The 15189-nt window shown below is 34.2% G+C and overlaps 1 protein-coding gene across 8 annotated transcripts in view; it reads right to left on the bottom strand.

Moving 5' to 3' along the window:
• Window positions 1–6810: 6810 nt before the first annotated feature.
• The window catches only part of LOC128214540 (patched domain-containing protein 3-like), a 47738-nt gene continuing 39359 nt past the window's right edge, over window positions 6811–15189 (bottom strand). For 7 of the 8 annotated variants that reach the window (XM_052921050.1, XM_052921049.1, XM_052921053.1 and 4 more), the window contains exons 14-21: window positions 14284–14589; window positions 13686–13804; window positions 12003–12164; window positions 11331–11456; window positions 11002–11146; window positions 10597–10718; window positions 9746–10096; window positions 6811–8951 (exon numbers count right to left, since the gene is read on the bottom strand). In XM_052921050.1, coding sequence (XP_052777010.1) covers window positions 8877–8951; window positions 9746–10096; window positions 10597–10718; window positions 11002–11146; window positions 11331–11456; window positions 12003–12164; window positions 13686–13804; window positions 14284–14589 — 1406 coding nt within the window. In that variant the 3' untranslated portion in view covers window positions 6811–8876. Of the gene's footprint in view, window positions 9532–9745; window positions 10097–10596; window positions 10719–11001; window positions 11147–11330; window positions 11457–12002; window positions 12165–13685; window positions 13805–14283; window positions 14590–15189 lie in introns of all 8 variants that reach the window. The other variant, XM_052921055.1, reaches the window with a different exon arrangement.

The following is a 15189-nucleotide window of genomic DNA, read 5'->3' as shown; positions in this document are numbered from 1 at the left end:
GTTTAAATGTTTGGAGTTATGAAAATAAAAAATACTCTTGACTAGAACAAAGTGCAGGATTTAAACAATTAACTCAGGAACTAACGATTTCTCGATTGAATTGACAGATATTTAAGTTACTTACTTCTGAACGTATAGAGATATGTTACATCCTAGTACACAACTTAAAATATGAAATACAATTTCATAATAACCTATACATGTGGCTGATATTTTTCTTCGTTCTTGACAGATCTGTAACATTTTTAAAGTACACAATAACGCGATTTCATTTCTTCTTTTTAAACAAACAGATGATTTCTAACCAAATCTCAATTTCCATGCTCATTTTGATATTAATCATCTTAGATATAGTGCACTTGCGTGATTAAAAGTCAACGTATAGTATACCCAGTGGGGCATTCTTCCAACACTCTGCAAAAAGTGTGGGACGTGATCTATAACGTGTAAACATTGCCGTAACGCTTTGCATTTTTCAATGAACCTTTTTTACCACCATCAAATGAGACAGTATTGAGACTTGCCCGGGATCTGTTATCCATCGTCAAACTTCGCAGTCTGCTATAATAGGGTTATTACTACTCCGTTTTGATCCGGAAGTTTGTATGTATACGACTCGCGTGGATTTTTCAGATTCATATTTCACGAGGCGCTAGCAGTAGTATTGACCCTTTTATAATAAACATTACTGTAATGTTGTGAGCATAGAAGCTCTGCCTCTATATGCAAATCAGTAACCACCCGGCAATGGCACCAAGGTGGATCCCCTAGAAGTATTAGAGAGGCTAATGATTCAGACTTTTGAAAGTTCTCATTAGTCTTGTAGAATCAATGTAGTAAACTTTAAATGACTTTATTACATACCTACATCGAAACACAACAGCTGTAACGTGAATTAAAATGTGAAGCACATAAAAAGTAGAATAACTTTGTAAAATACCTGTACTGTGTAATTAATTAGTTGTACTGATTATTTACCAAACAATGGCTCAATGACTACCAGTATTCACACCATTCAATGTCACTGAAGCAGCAGTGGAGAGTCCCTGGAAAAAATGGTTAAGCCGACTGAAAATCGCGTTAGTCAGCTTGGATGTCAAAGACGCTAAATGCAAAAGAGCGTTACTTTGTTACGATGGTGAAGATGTTTGACATTTTTACAACACTACAAGACGTCGATGAAACGTTTAACGCTAACAAGCCAGCACAAACACAGTATTTTGCACACAAGAAAAGTACTGAAATCGAAGTGTACCAGTTTCGACAGGCAAAGTGAGAATCTCACGAAAACTTGAACAGTTTCCACAAAAGACTCAGAAAGCGTTGTGATCACTTTGAAAACACAGATAAGGAAATTTAGTCACAAATAATACAAAGCTGTTCGTCAACAAGACTAAGGCGCAGGGCACTCAGATCAGAAATGTCTTTAGCCGAAATATTCAAAGATGCGCGATCTCTAGAAATGTCCGACAAAAATGCAAGCCAGATAGAACAATCAGCCAACCACAACAACAATGACAACACCTATGCAATCAGGTAAAAGCAAAAACCAAAGCTACATCAACGCCAACAGTCGCAACATACAACGATACGCTGCAGAAACTGTGGTAAGGATTATCCGCACATAAATGGCCAATGTCCTACTACTCTCAAAATATGTATCTTTTGCAAGAAAATAAATCATTTCGAGTTTGTATGTCTTTCAAAACGCAAACAGTCAAAGTTCCGATACATGTTCAGACAGTGAAATTTCAGACGATGTTAGAGCAGTAACGAATTTGTATTTGGTCTTGCAATTAATTCAAACAAGCCTGACATATCCTGCAAGCAACTTACAAGCAAAGTCAAAGTTGAAGGTCATGCCCTACAAATGTTCGTAAACACAGGGTCATTGATAAAAAACAACATACAACGCCATGATTCCGAAGCCAAAATTAAACAGAACGGATACGAAAGTACATGTAAATGGTTCATCTGAAGCTGTCAAAATTATGGCCCAGTTTCAAGCAATGATGGAAACCCGAGACATGTTTACGACAGCCATGATTTACGTAACGAAAGGAAACAGTGGCAATATGTTATCATACGCTACATCAGTGTCACTGCAAGTCGATTCAGAAATATATTGAATGACAAGCAAATGTGACAAATTCCCGAAGGTATTCAAAGGCAATGGGAAATTGAAAGACACACAAATTGAGTTATTTGTAGACAAAACAGTTCAAAATGTCCTGCAACCACATTGAAGAAAACCATTCCACCTTCGAAAACAGGTGGGAATTGAACTTAAAAGGATCGAAGACATGGACATGATCGTAAAAACAATGAAATACGTATCTGTAGTGAAATTCGCCTTCCTAGCGAAGCCATTAGAATAACTCGACACATTATACCAACAATTGACGATCTTATTGTGGTTTTAAATGGTTCAAAGATTTAAATCAAAGATACTATCACCTTAAAATCTGCCATTAATCACGCAACATAACTATACTCACTACACATGTTGGCCTGAGATGTAACAAGAAACTGAGCTTTGGGTTGCATCTTCTGGGTTTGATTGATGACTTAAAGAGATTCCCAGTTGTTGAAATGATAACATCTCTTAAAGCATAATCAGTTATTGTGAAGCTTGACACAAAATTCTTAGAATTTGGAATACCCGAAGTACTGCGGACTGACAATGGACCGCCGATAAATAGTATTGACTTTCAAAAACGTTTTCAAAACTATTTGGTTTAAACACAGAAAAATAACTCATATCTGGCCTTATGCAAACTTAGAATGCGAGCGCTTCCTAACAGAAACGGAAAAGTAATTCGTGCAGTAAAAACTAAAAACAATGCAGATTTGCACACACACATGTATGCATACGTATTCAACTATAGAGCTACAAAACATGCCACTACAAAATGCAGTCCAACAAACCAATACTTTTGAAGACAGATTAGAATAAAATTACCATTAGCACCATCGAAACCATCAAAGAAAAATGTGCAAGTCGAAAGTTATGAAAATGACGCAAATCAAACGGCTAAAATGAAATATTTATTTAGTGTGTGGACGCAAAACGCCATCCAAAGCTGTTGCTATTAGCTTAATGATATTATATCATAAATTAAACACTTTATTCTTTTAGATTAATCAAAACGTTTAAACTACAATTGCTAAAGCTCAGGGGATAAATGTTTTACAACGAATGTAATAAATACCCTCAATTTTTCATAAAACTTATTCATATGCCTTTATCATTTGGATCTTTTTTGGCTTATTTTTATCACTTGCGGTGTTAAAACATTTATAGTTGTCTTTAAATTAAACTTAGAAAAATGCACTTTTTCACTCAGTAATAAATGTTGACTAAGATGCACTCTGATTACGACACCAGGTGTTGATTTTTCATGTGGGTTTATTACTATTTAATTAGTTAAAGGTTTAATTCATATGAATCAGTTATTTTAAAAAAAAACACACATTCCAAATCCGGTTTCATTAGTTACAAATTATATCATTGTCATTAACTGAATATGTTTTCATGATATCTGATTTGTTTTGTTTGTGTCTATAATGGTTTCACTTTGTTACTTGAAATGTTTAGGTGAATTATACAGAATAAAATTATCTTGTTCACTTAAATGTTTTGATGCTCACAAACACAAATTTGACCACATGTACGATCTCGTTATACCAGATCTAATCATATAGAGTTAAACGATAACCATTATAACAAAGAATACATTTTGATCTGTTCCTTAATGATTGACACATAATCTCAGGATAGAATCTCGAAGAGCTGCTTTCCCGTTATACCCCTTCTTCTGATAAACCAGAACCTGAAATAAGATACATACAAAAGAAAATAGCTGAACTAGAATGGATTGACGCTGATAAATATTAGCAGTGTCTAACAATGGATAAAATTAAACTGAAAATAATTGAAAGAATACACCAGAATTGTATATGTTATATTCAAAGATATATACCTCAAGTAGGAATAACACAACCAAGACAGTTGGAATATTGTGAACAAACACTTTTATTTTATTTGTGTCCGTTTAAACTCACAGTGGGGACATGAATACTGGACCATAAAGTGTAATTCATTCCTAGTAATAACATAAATACTTCCAATATTTTGAGGAAATGGCCGTAACTGATGTTGGAAACATTCGTGGCCCAATCCATTTGCATGTCCTTTTTATATGAACGTAAGTTTTGTTTTATTGCACTGTTTCTGTTTCTTTGTTATCTTCATATTATATTGTGTAAATGTATCGTCATGCAATAAAATATGTTTAAACCTTAACTTCCCAAATGGGCATGAGTTGATATTTTTTAAAATAACCGTCTCATTGAAATGATTCAATTTTTTTAGTACAAACAAACTATGAAATATATTGTCTTAGTAAATGCAATTGTTTAAATATTATAATTGGTCATTTCTTTATTAAGGTTTCAATATGGTTTTAAAGTCAATGTACCTTAATTAAAAAAAGGCATTTAATGTTCAAGTTGTCCTGTTGTTTGATAGTCAACTACGACTATATTCACATCGCAGTTAATTAAAATGGGCAGTATCTATCCGTGCTTGTGTCATGATTTTAAACAATTGTAGAATATTGAACAATATTTCATATAACAAGAGTTGAAACATAAACCTCGTCGGAGAAGTGTCAATAAAAGGCCGCCCAAACAAGTTTAACGAACACTAGCAACCGCGTTTTCGGTTCAGAGGTAATTAAATTTCATCGTGGAAGTGGAACGAAGCACCAGATCGGCAGATTATTTCCGTAAATCAAAGGATCGGAAACAGTTAACCAATGGAACGGAACATTTCAGTAGCCCAAAGGTTCGGTGAGTTTGGTTAGTCACCAAGCCGGACAAGTGGGAATTAATTAGGTACTACGGTTTCCCCAACAACAAATGACCATACTCTTGCGCAACATCGGGAGAACGAGAGGACTTGGTTATCATAACTGAATAATTATATCATTGTAAAATATATACGTACAAACTTAAGGTTCGGAAATGTTTTAGTAAAATAAAAAGGGTAAAGATTTCAGTAAAGCAAAGAAACGGGAGCATTACAGCGCCCTTAAGGATCAGAAATAGTTCGGTAAACTAATGAGAGGGAAACATTTCAGTAAAGCAAAACACGGAAGCATTACAGCATCCTTAAGGATCAGAAATAGTTCGGTAAACTAATGAGAGGGAAACAATTCAGTAATGCAAAACACGGGAGCATAACAGCGCACTTATTAGGATCAGAAACATTGCCGTAAACTAATGAGAGGGGAACATTTCAGTAAAGCCAAAACGGGAGCATTACAGCGCACATATTAGGATCAGAAACATTTCCGTAAGCTAATGAGAGGAGAACATTTCAGTAAAGCAAAAACTGGAGCATTACAGTAAACTTAATGAACGGGATCATTAATATACTAAAGATTCGGAAACATTTCAGTTAGCTGAAGGATCGGAAACTTTTCCGTTAACCAAACGAAAGGGAGTCAGTTCTGACATTCATACTCTATTATTCGCTATACAACCATGTGATGTTTGGATGCCTGGAGACCCCATACTAATTAAAAGACAAGCTTGTTTGGCACTGAGATAATGCCAAATACGTTTCAGAACAAAATTATGAATGACAAATAACTTTATCTATAATGTTTTTTCAGTAGTTCCTGTTATGAACTAATATCAGCAAGAAATACCCCAATGAGAAGCGTATTTGTAAATCGGCAACATTTAGTCTAACGATTAACATTATAAAAACAACATCTCATAAAAAGTTAAAAAAAAAAAATGTCACAGTATGTGGGGAAAGCCCCCGAATGTGACATTGACCTTGGAACAATTCCAGTACATTAAATATCGGATCATGAAATGATCGGAGTTCAACCGTACTGAAATGACTTAATAACAGTGTATCATAAACACAAATGTAGATCTGAATGTCAAAACCTCAAACTATATGTACTAAGTAAAACTATAGAGAGGGTTCTTAGTGCACTACCTGTCGCCTTAATTTGCCAAACATCTGTGCCATAGGATTGAAACTCCTCTATGATTGACAATAATACAGAGTGGTTATTGCAAATGCGACATTGTCTTTACGTGTCAAATACATACGGCAAGTTATTTTAAATTACCTCTGAACATAAAGAATACCACACATACTTGAAAACCTACACTCCTCGTATGTCCTTATATGCAGCATTCAATCGTTAACACACACCCACTAAGTGTGACCTTGACCTTAGAGGTAGGGACACGTCGTCTTGATATGTCGAAAACATTTGCAAATTATTTTAAAACATGTCCATACAAGAGCAAGTTACATCCCGGACACAACCAACTATACTCTATGTCCTCATATGCAGCATTCCATAGTAAACAAACACTAAACACATCTGGCAAGTTATATTAAAACTGTTCATACATGAGAAAAGTACAGTCCGAAACAACCACTTATACTATATGGCCTTATATGCAGCATTCCATTGTATTCAAACACTAAGTGTGACTTTGACTTCAGAGGTTGGGACACGCGACACGTCGTCTTGGTATGTGGAACACATTTGGCAAGTTATTTTAAAATCTGTCCATACAATAGAAAGTTACAGCCAGGACACGAGAAGTTGAGCCAAACACACGGACGGACTGACGGACGGTGCTATTATAATATGCCAACCTTTGGGGGCATAACAACATTACATAAAGCTTATGTCAATTAAATATATACTATTTTAAATATAAATCAGCGTAATAATGAATACTAAATTGTAACAACATCATTCAATTGAGTACGTTTTGATATCTTTTTATTAGTACAATAAAACAAATTTTGATACAGAAGGTAACAACTTTTTGCAGAAAATCACATATAAAACAAGTATGCAAAAAACGACTCAATCCAAAGAAGACATAGCACAAGTACATCTCCATGTTTGAAATGACATGATTTTTTTTAAATATGTTGCTATGTTGCAAGCTATGTATCTTGTAGAAAAATAACAATGATAAAAGTTTTTTGTGTTTGAAGCACTCTCTTCAGCATCATTCAACTGTCAATGACTTTGATGTGTATGGGTATAAGGTTTAAAATCGGTAAGGACAGTCGCGGTCACGTTTGTCAGAGCAAACGGCACTGAACATGTGTTATACAGATTCTCATCAAACAATGATGTCATAATGAATTTCTGTGTGTGTGTCATATACTGTAGAACTAAGGTTGTTGATGATATTTCTGATTCAATTGTTAAAAAGAATGACTAAATGTGTCAAACCAGATTTTGCTTCATATGATTAAGGGTTTGGGTTAATTTTAAAGTCTTTATTAATAAGAAATTTCCTATGATTAAATCAGCCTCCATTTTTAACAGTATATATCAAAATCTAAACGATTTTTTAGAGGAAACCTTTTTGTCTACAGAATGTGAACCGCACACAACTTTGTTTGCATCGAGTTGTGCATTTAATTTGAAATATATCGATATATATATATAACACTATGTAACGATAAAATGCAAATTAATTTTATAATGTTATGAATTATAAATAATGGCATGTGAAAGACTAATACTTAAGTGAAAACAAAGAGAAAAATAAATAATATGGGATATAATACCAAAAAAATATTTAATATTAAAATTGCACAGAATTAACATTTTAATGCATTATAAAAAAAGATCATAGTGTCAACATTACACAATATTCCACAAAAACAAAAATCTAGCAGTTTTTTAAACTTATTTATTATTGTGTTCGAACATTTTGTTTCTAGTTTCGTCTCCAAAAACATTATTTTTTAAGGTGTAATGTAAAGAAAAATCACTGTAGTAGCATGCTTATTTTATTAAACAAAATATAAATGCTTATAGTAAGTAAATTGAATAGTTTCAATATATTGTCTAAAATTGTCTAAAATAAAATAGCAGTTTATTTCAGACTATTGTTATTTGCATTGTAAATCAAACTCTTAAAATGGCAATGGAATTGTACGTGTGACAACATGACTGAATAAATGAAATGGCACAGTCATAATATTTAGACAAATGAGACACATAGTCGAAACATTCAATCAATACATATTAATATACACAAATTCACAATTCGCCCGTTGTAAATCAAATAGTCAGTTGACAAATTATCAAATTATATTTTGTAATTCAATAACAAAAATGATTGCAAATTTAATGGATTAAGGATGCTCTCAAGTAAAGGTGGAGAATTTTCCACATTAAAAATCATCGCGACAAGTTGTTAGGCCTTGCGTTTCCGACTTGTATGTCATGAAATACAACACTATTCCAAATGTGTCAATGCCCTCTTGACAAACTTATTCGGTATTTATAAAAATTCTTAAGCCATTTCATAACTTAGATCACTTTCCGTATTTTAATAACTCTTTAGTGATATGAAATAAAAATAAGCATCATTTCTATGGACCTTGCTGAAAAAAAAACATACTATAATGTTAAAAACACTTATACATTTCTTTTCATTTGACTTTGAAAATTTTAAGAAATTGACTTAAATTTGGAAATGACTAAAGAAGTTTTATGAATACCGCCCCTGTTGTTCTTCATTGGTTTTGTTACTCCTTGTTCCCTACAGATATGTCATATTCCACGATGCTATATTCAGGGGCTGTGATGCTGCAACACTTCTGACTATCCTTGAATCAGTTGTATCTTTGTTCATTTAGACATATGAAAACTGTGCCCTATCTTCCATTGACGTTTTGCGGATTTGTTGCGCGGTCAGGTGGTAGCTCTTTGAGAGTAAGGGATCTGTACCAGGTATCCGTTTTTATATATATGAAAATATTGCCATATTTTCCGTTGCCGTTCTGAGGATTTGTTGCGCGGCTAGGTAGCTCTTTGAGAGTAAGGGATCTGTACCAGGGATCCGTTTGATAGTTGTTCGTAATAAGAGCCGGAATACTGGATAATAGGAACACAACATTCTATGTCAATTATTTAAAATGCTGATGACGTTTGGGCATTGTTATCTTGATAAGAAAATATGCTATGAAGTAAGGTTGCCTTTAACGAATATCGAGTCCATCAGATTTGATGAAGTGGCCTGTTGGCAAAGGTTCTAGAATTCCTCTGAATTTTATTTTTTAGCTTAAATGCTGCTTGGACTACATGTCATACGCCGTCCATAAGTATTTCCACAAACTGATATTTCCTTTTGTTTGCCATGTATTTCTAGATTTCATCTAGCTACTGCTAATAAACTATACTTAATAAACAAATAAAACTCTGAAAGCTATAAAAGATAAATGGTTCTGATCAGATGTACCCATTTTTGATTACACCAACTTTTATTTTTTAAAAGACACATTTTCAAAGACAATGCTATTCCGGTCAGCTTTACAGTCATCTATGGGAGACCCAACAATGGAAAACTTCCAGTTTTGAAAGCATGAATTCTAGAAACTGCATGAATGTTTTCCATAAATGTGTACATGTATCTCTCATCTTTCCTTCAGTGTGTAATTTGTTAAGAACTGATAACCTGTAAAAAAGTAAAAATAAATAAAATATAATGATTAAACAAAAAATATAAATATAATAATGGAAGTTTTTGGGAAATTCTGGTTTGTGGAAATACGTATTGACCTTCAGTGTACATGCAAAAACCGTCTAGGTCGCGAATGTTTTACATAAATTGCTTAACAAGACCAGTTAAATTTCATTTGAATCTTTTTTAGAAGCTATATAAATCTTACCCTTGGATTTTGATGATGCCCATTGACATTGTTTGATTCGTCATAGGGAACATGTCCCACAGTATTGCACAAATCTCCATTTTGTATAGGAGGAAAATCACTGTTAAAAATATCACCATTTGCGTTGCCATTTTGTTTCAGCGGCTGCATTTCAGTCAAATGAATGAGTTTTTCATCGTTTGTACGATGCACATACAGTTCATAATCTACATTTAACTCTTTATTCGTCGGATCTGTGTCTAACGGAGAGAGAAAGTTCGTGTCATATGGGTCTGGTCCAAGAATACTGAGTATCACCGGTAGGAACACAAGCCCGTGGAATAAACCAAATATCACAACAGTTGTAAATATCTGAAAAATAGAGGGCGATATGCATCTACATGAAGTGATCAAGATCGAATCCTTTTATAACGTAAAAACAGAAATATAATATTCAGTTTCATTTCATGTCCAAATGGAAACAGTAATTACAAATTTCAAAACTAGCACATTTTGAAGACCATTATAAATTGGTGTACCTTTTTATCAAACTTACTTACACATATTTTTATTTGTATGAAAAACTACAGAAACAAGCTCAGTAGCCTAAATTTTAAAATAAACCCCGTTTAATGGCACAGGGTAAACGCCAAAGACATAGAACACGAAAACAAAAAAAAATCATATACAAGAAACATGGAACAACAGCACAAAACTCCGCAAACAACACAGTGCATACATGTCGATTGAAACATTACCATTGTTATCATGTTTGGCCAAAGGAGTAAGGTTTGGCTCAGATTAAAGTTCTCATTTTCAATTTTAAGAGAACGCATAAACAAGTAAATAACGCTCCATAATATTGAACTTACCCTAAAGAAAAGCGTGAAACCATAACTGATGCTATTGACAAGAAGGAGGAACGCGAGGAAGGTGCTAAAACCTCCGCTAAATACTGCTGGACCAATGTGAACCAGCGTCTTCTTCGTCCGCTCTGGAATACGAAAACTTGGCTTATTAAAGACTTCAATTGGAAAATAATTTCAAAGCTAAGAAACATTACATATCATTACTTTTTCAGAGCAAGTATTAGGCATTTGTATAATTAAACAAACGTTTACGCTTTGTTAAGAAACATTAAGAATGCCCTATGTTTGAAAATACCAATGTACTTAGCATAGATTTTGCAAAGCTAAAAAACATAATTTAACTAGTGCAACAGGGATTGAGAAATTGGTATGTAATCATGTATCTTATTTCCACGTTGCTGCGCCTACCATTTCTAGAGCCTGTGTGTGTCATAAAAGTGTGTCCAACATGTGCAGAATAGTCCACGGCGAGTCCAAAACAAAGAATGAGAAGTACACTTGACGCAGTGTCGATTGATATGTCCCAAAACTGCATCGTCCCTGCTACGTCCACCTAGTTAAACAAGAACGTTATTTAAGGACAGTTCAGAAGCTTCTAAGATGACAGAGAAAACAATCCTATGAACACAGGATCAGTATGATTAATGCAAAACTAGCGCTAAAAATAACAAAGATAACTTTTTATTCAACTCAAGTAACATTCAAATTGTATGTGTAATAAACTCCCATATTCTTACCACGGTGAATACGACACAAACAAACACCAGAATGCTCGCCCAGAAGTTGGCAATGAGGATGAGGGTAACAACAAAGACACACACAGCCGCCAGGGCTAGATTCCTGTACAGCTCCAGTTTCAAAACCTACAAAAACAAATAAGCGTAATTATGTTATGCTCAATTGAATATGTACAACATTGAGCAAACTCTGGACGCATGATAAATTCAGAAACAAAATGATATTTTTATTCTATAATTAACTTAATAAGAACATAAAACGTAATTAGTTACTTATTACAGACGCCCCTTATAATAAGTTAAGATCTAGCATTTGCCTAACTTTGACCTTTTCCATAGCGTTTGTAGAGTTGTGCCGAGTGTATTCCAAATAAAATAATTTACAGAAACTAATGCGTTAAAAAAATAAAACAATTGTAAATACTCGATTCTTTTCTGAATAACGCCATTTCACAAATTACCGTTTAATATCAAATATTATGGAAAAAAATATTATGTTACATCCTAATACGGCCCAGATACTCTGAATCGTGCACTCATGTAAAAATTTGAGTACCATTCATTATCATGATTTTAATAAATCACCATTCATGTAACATGGAACGTTAGGACTAAATGACATTATAATGATGCGATATTTGTTTCGAGTTTCAAATCATTCAGCCATTGCACCTTATTTGTTTCGTTGAACATGTACTGTGGATGGGAGTAAACAAAGCAACGTCCTCCGCCAATGAACCGGTAGTTGTCCACGAGCTCTCTCATATCCTCCATCGCCGCGATATTACACACAGACGTCGTACATTTTACATGCCGGAAAGTCAACACTGATGCCTGCAATATAGAGAAAATGTACAGGTTAAACATACATACCGAGAGATGAAAGCTAAAAGGTTCTATCTGTTTCTTTTTGTATGTCACTTTTCACTACCATGTACAATACACAGCACTTTCAGTGGAATGAACTCCTGCTTTGGTGTCATACGACGTGTAAACATTAATGACATCTATGAATCTAAAATAAAAAAAAAATCTTCAGATTTAACAAATGGGTCACTCCTTCTAACGATCTTGCATAAACACTATGAATAAATGTATTTATTAAATCTGCGGTATAGGATTATAAGAGTACTATTTGGTATAGAGTTGGTTACTCGTGCGTAAATTAGTAGTTTCCTCGTGCTTTTATAGTATTAAATTGGTCATTCGACGCTCAGACGGGATAGTAAAAACTTCTTTCAAATTTTCATTTACTATGGATGTTTTTACTTAGAATATATGTTGCGTACATTATTTTTGAATACTGTCTCATGCATATTTATCTTTCCAGTTTGGTAATTTTCTGTTACCATGGCAGTGCAAGTGATGTTGAGTCTGAGCAGTGTGTTTTTTCTATTTGATTTGTGTATAAGAACATTGAAGCCAGGTGTATTTTGCTGGCGCATTTTTTTGTTGGAACCATTTGCTTTGGATGTGAGTGTATTTCTGATTAAAGTATCCCGTCTGTGGCACACCTACATTGTCTTCTTTTTATATTATTATCCTTAAGGTGGACTTAGGTAAATAATAAATTATTTATGTTTGGCATGTAATGTAATGAAATAGAAAACATAACTGCAGTTTAACCATGTCAGACAATCTCGGAATGCCTAAATATCTAAAAGTTAAACAACTTAAAAGTCAACACAGCGAGCCGGTTCACGAACCAACACTTCAGTCATTTGAATGGGTCAGGAGTACAGTCCCTTTTAACTGTACATAGTTGTGATCAGTGAACCGGATCACTGTGTTGAGATTTAAGTTGTTTTACCTACAGATATTCAGACATTTCGATAATATTTTCTGACATTGTTAAACTGCAGTAATTCATAGTCATGTTATGTTAGATCGTTGGTGGGAATGACACCTTTGATAAATCTGAAGAAAACAATAAACGTTTTAGGTTAAATATCACTAAATGTTTACAGGTCATATGACACCATAAGTAAGAGTTCGTTCCAAACGAATAACTGCGGTAAAATAGTGACAGTCTGAAGAAGAGCATCGATTAGCTACATTATTCAATCATTTTATTGAGACTGATGAACACAAATCAATTTTTAAGCAATACACAAATATAACAGGACTGCCAATGTAAAGTTTAAAATGCAACGCTAATAGCTAAAATAAGGTATGGCATGCGTTGTTGTTTTTCTGCAAGGTAATCAATTGTTCTAAATAAAGCAAATACAACAGGATTGCCACTGAATAGTTAATAATGTAACGCTTATAGCTGAAATGATGTGTAACAAAGGTTGCTGTTCTTCTGCAAGGTATGTTAACATCTGTTTTATAGAAATCGGCCAGTTATTTTACCATTATTCTGGTTGGCTGTTTCATGTTGTCAAACTTGAGGTATCTCCAATACACTCTCCCGTTGTTTGTTGTCATGAAATACAGCAGCTTGGACAGGAAGTTTTGGCCAAAGCTCGTGTCTGGAAAGAAGTTCGAGTCGGTTGAATGAAGACGTTAAAATTAAAAAATAATAACATAAGTTCGTATATTTTGAACTAATTACCGATTTAGACCATATCAAAAAAATTTTTTTTCGATCTTGCAACCCATATTTCTTATTATGTTTAAAAATTGATTGTTGACGCGATATACATTAGTTTAAACATTATATATTTTAAAACGATTGTGAAGGAAGAGGTGATAGCTTATACTAAGTCACTCTCGTTAGCACTATGTTGCGCGATAATGTGGTCTTGTGTTGTCGGGGAAACCGAAGTACCCGGAGACAACCCAGTTGTCCAGCTTGGTGACCACTAACAAAACTCACATGCGCCATGGCCGGGAATCGAACCCGAGTCGCCTTGGTAAGAAGCGAGTGCACTAGCCACTGAGCTAACCGGACAACCTAATTTAATGATTGTTTGTATAGAACACACCTAATTCGAAGTAATTTCTGTACCTGTTAAAGGCGACTTGGAATCATTTCCCATCTGAACAGCATATTGAGCTTTCAAGGCATCGGTGTCTTTTCCGCCCAAAGAAATGTTCGTGTTTGAAACATCCAAATTTCCAGCCATGCTCCCGTTTTTTATTGCAGAACTATCAGTCATGGTTGGCACGAAGGACATGGATGATGAGGTGTTCTGCCATTGCAAAAAACTGGCTAGCCAAAAGTCAACAGTCGATGATTGTACAGTTGGCGTGGATTTAACTTTTTCATAGAGAGTGCGAAGATTGTCCAAATTATCTTCGTAATTCATTTCATCTGTATAATAAGGGAAACATAATTACAATTACCTATTGAAGAGTCTGTACATTACCAGACGTTTGAACCAAGCAATGTTAATTACAGAAATGTTCCGCTGTAGGCGGAAGGAACTGCGTACATAATGCGTTAATGTACTTGATAATATGCAAATTGGCATAGCCAGGTCTCCGTGTTGATGGAAACTATACTGTATATAAGGACAAGTCGACCCTTTCACGGTCGGGCATGCTTTTCTCTGAAAGGATCTGTTGGTCTTGTTGGCCTCGCACATTACATTACTAAGATGTTTTGGAGGATTTTTTAAACTTTAATTAAAAGTATTTAACGGGGTAATGTTTTAACAGTCAAAATCGTTTAAGCCATGTTGTAATAGTCGGTTTAAACACTATTTATTGTATATAAGTACTAAATTAAAGACATAAAATTACATATATGATAAGTAAGGATTGAGGAGATAGATTAAAGCTAATATTTATACCTCTCTCCTTAGGAATAGTTTAACTATTTGTTACCCAAGACACTTGAAAAAAAACTTGGAACACGTTCAGAACAAGTATTCAATACTGATCTTATCCTTATCCTTAGACATGCCTCAGT

The sequence above is a fragment of the Mya arenaria genome, chromosome 13, assembly GCF_026914265.1.
Source record: "Mya arenaria isolate MELC-2E11 chromosome 13, ASM2691426v1".
Classification (NCBI taxonomy): domain Eukaryota; kingdom Metazoa; phylum Mollusca; class Bivalvia; order Myida; family Myidae; genus Mya; species Mya arenaria.
Note: the sequence above shows the minus strand (reverse complement) of the source record. Positions and strands in the feature narration are given on the sequence as shown.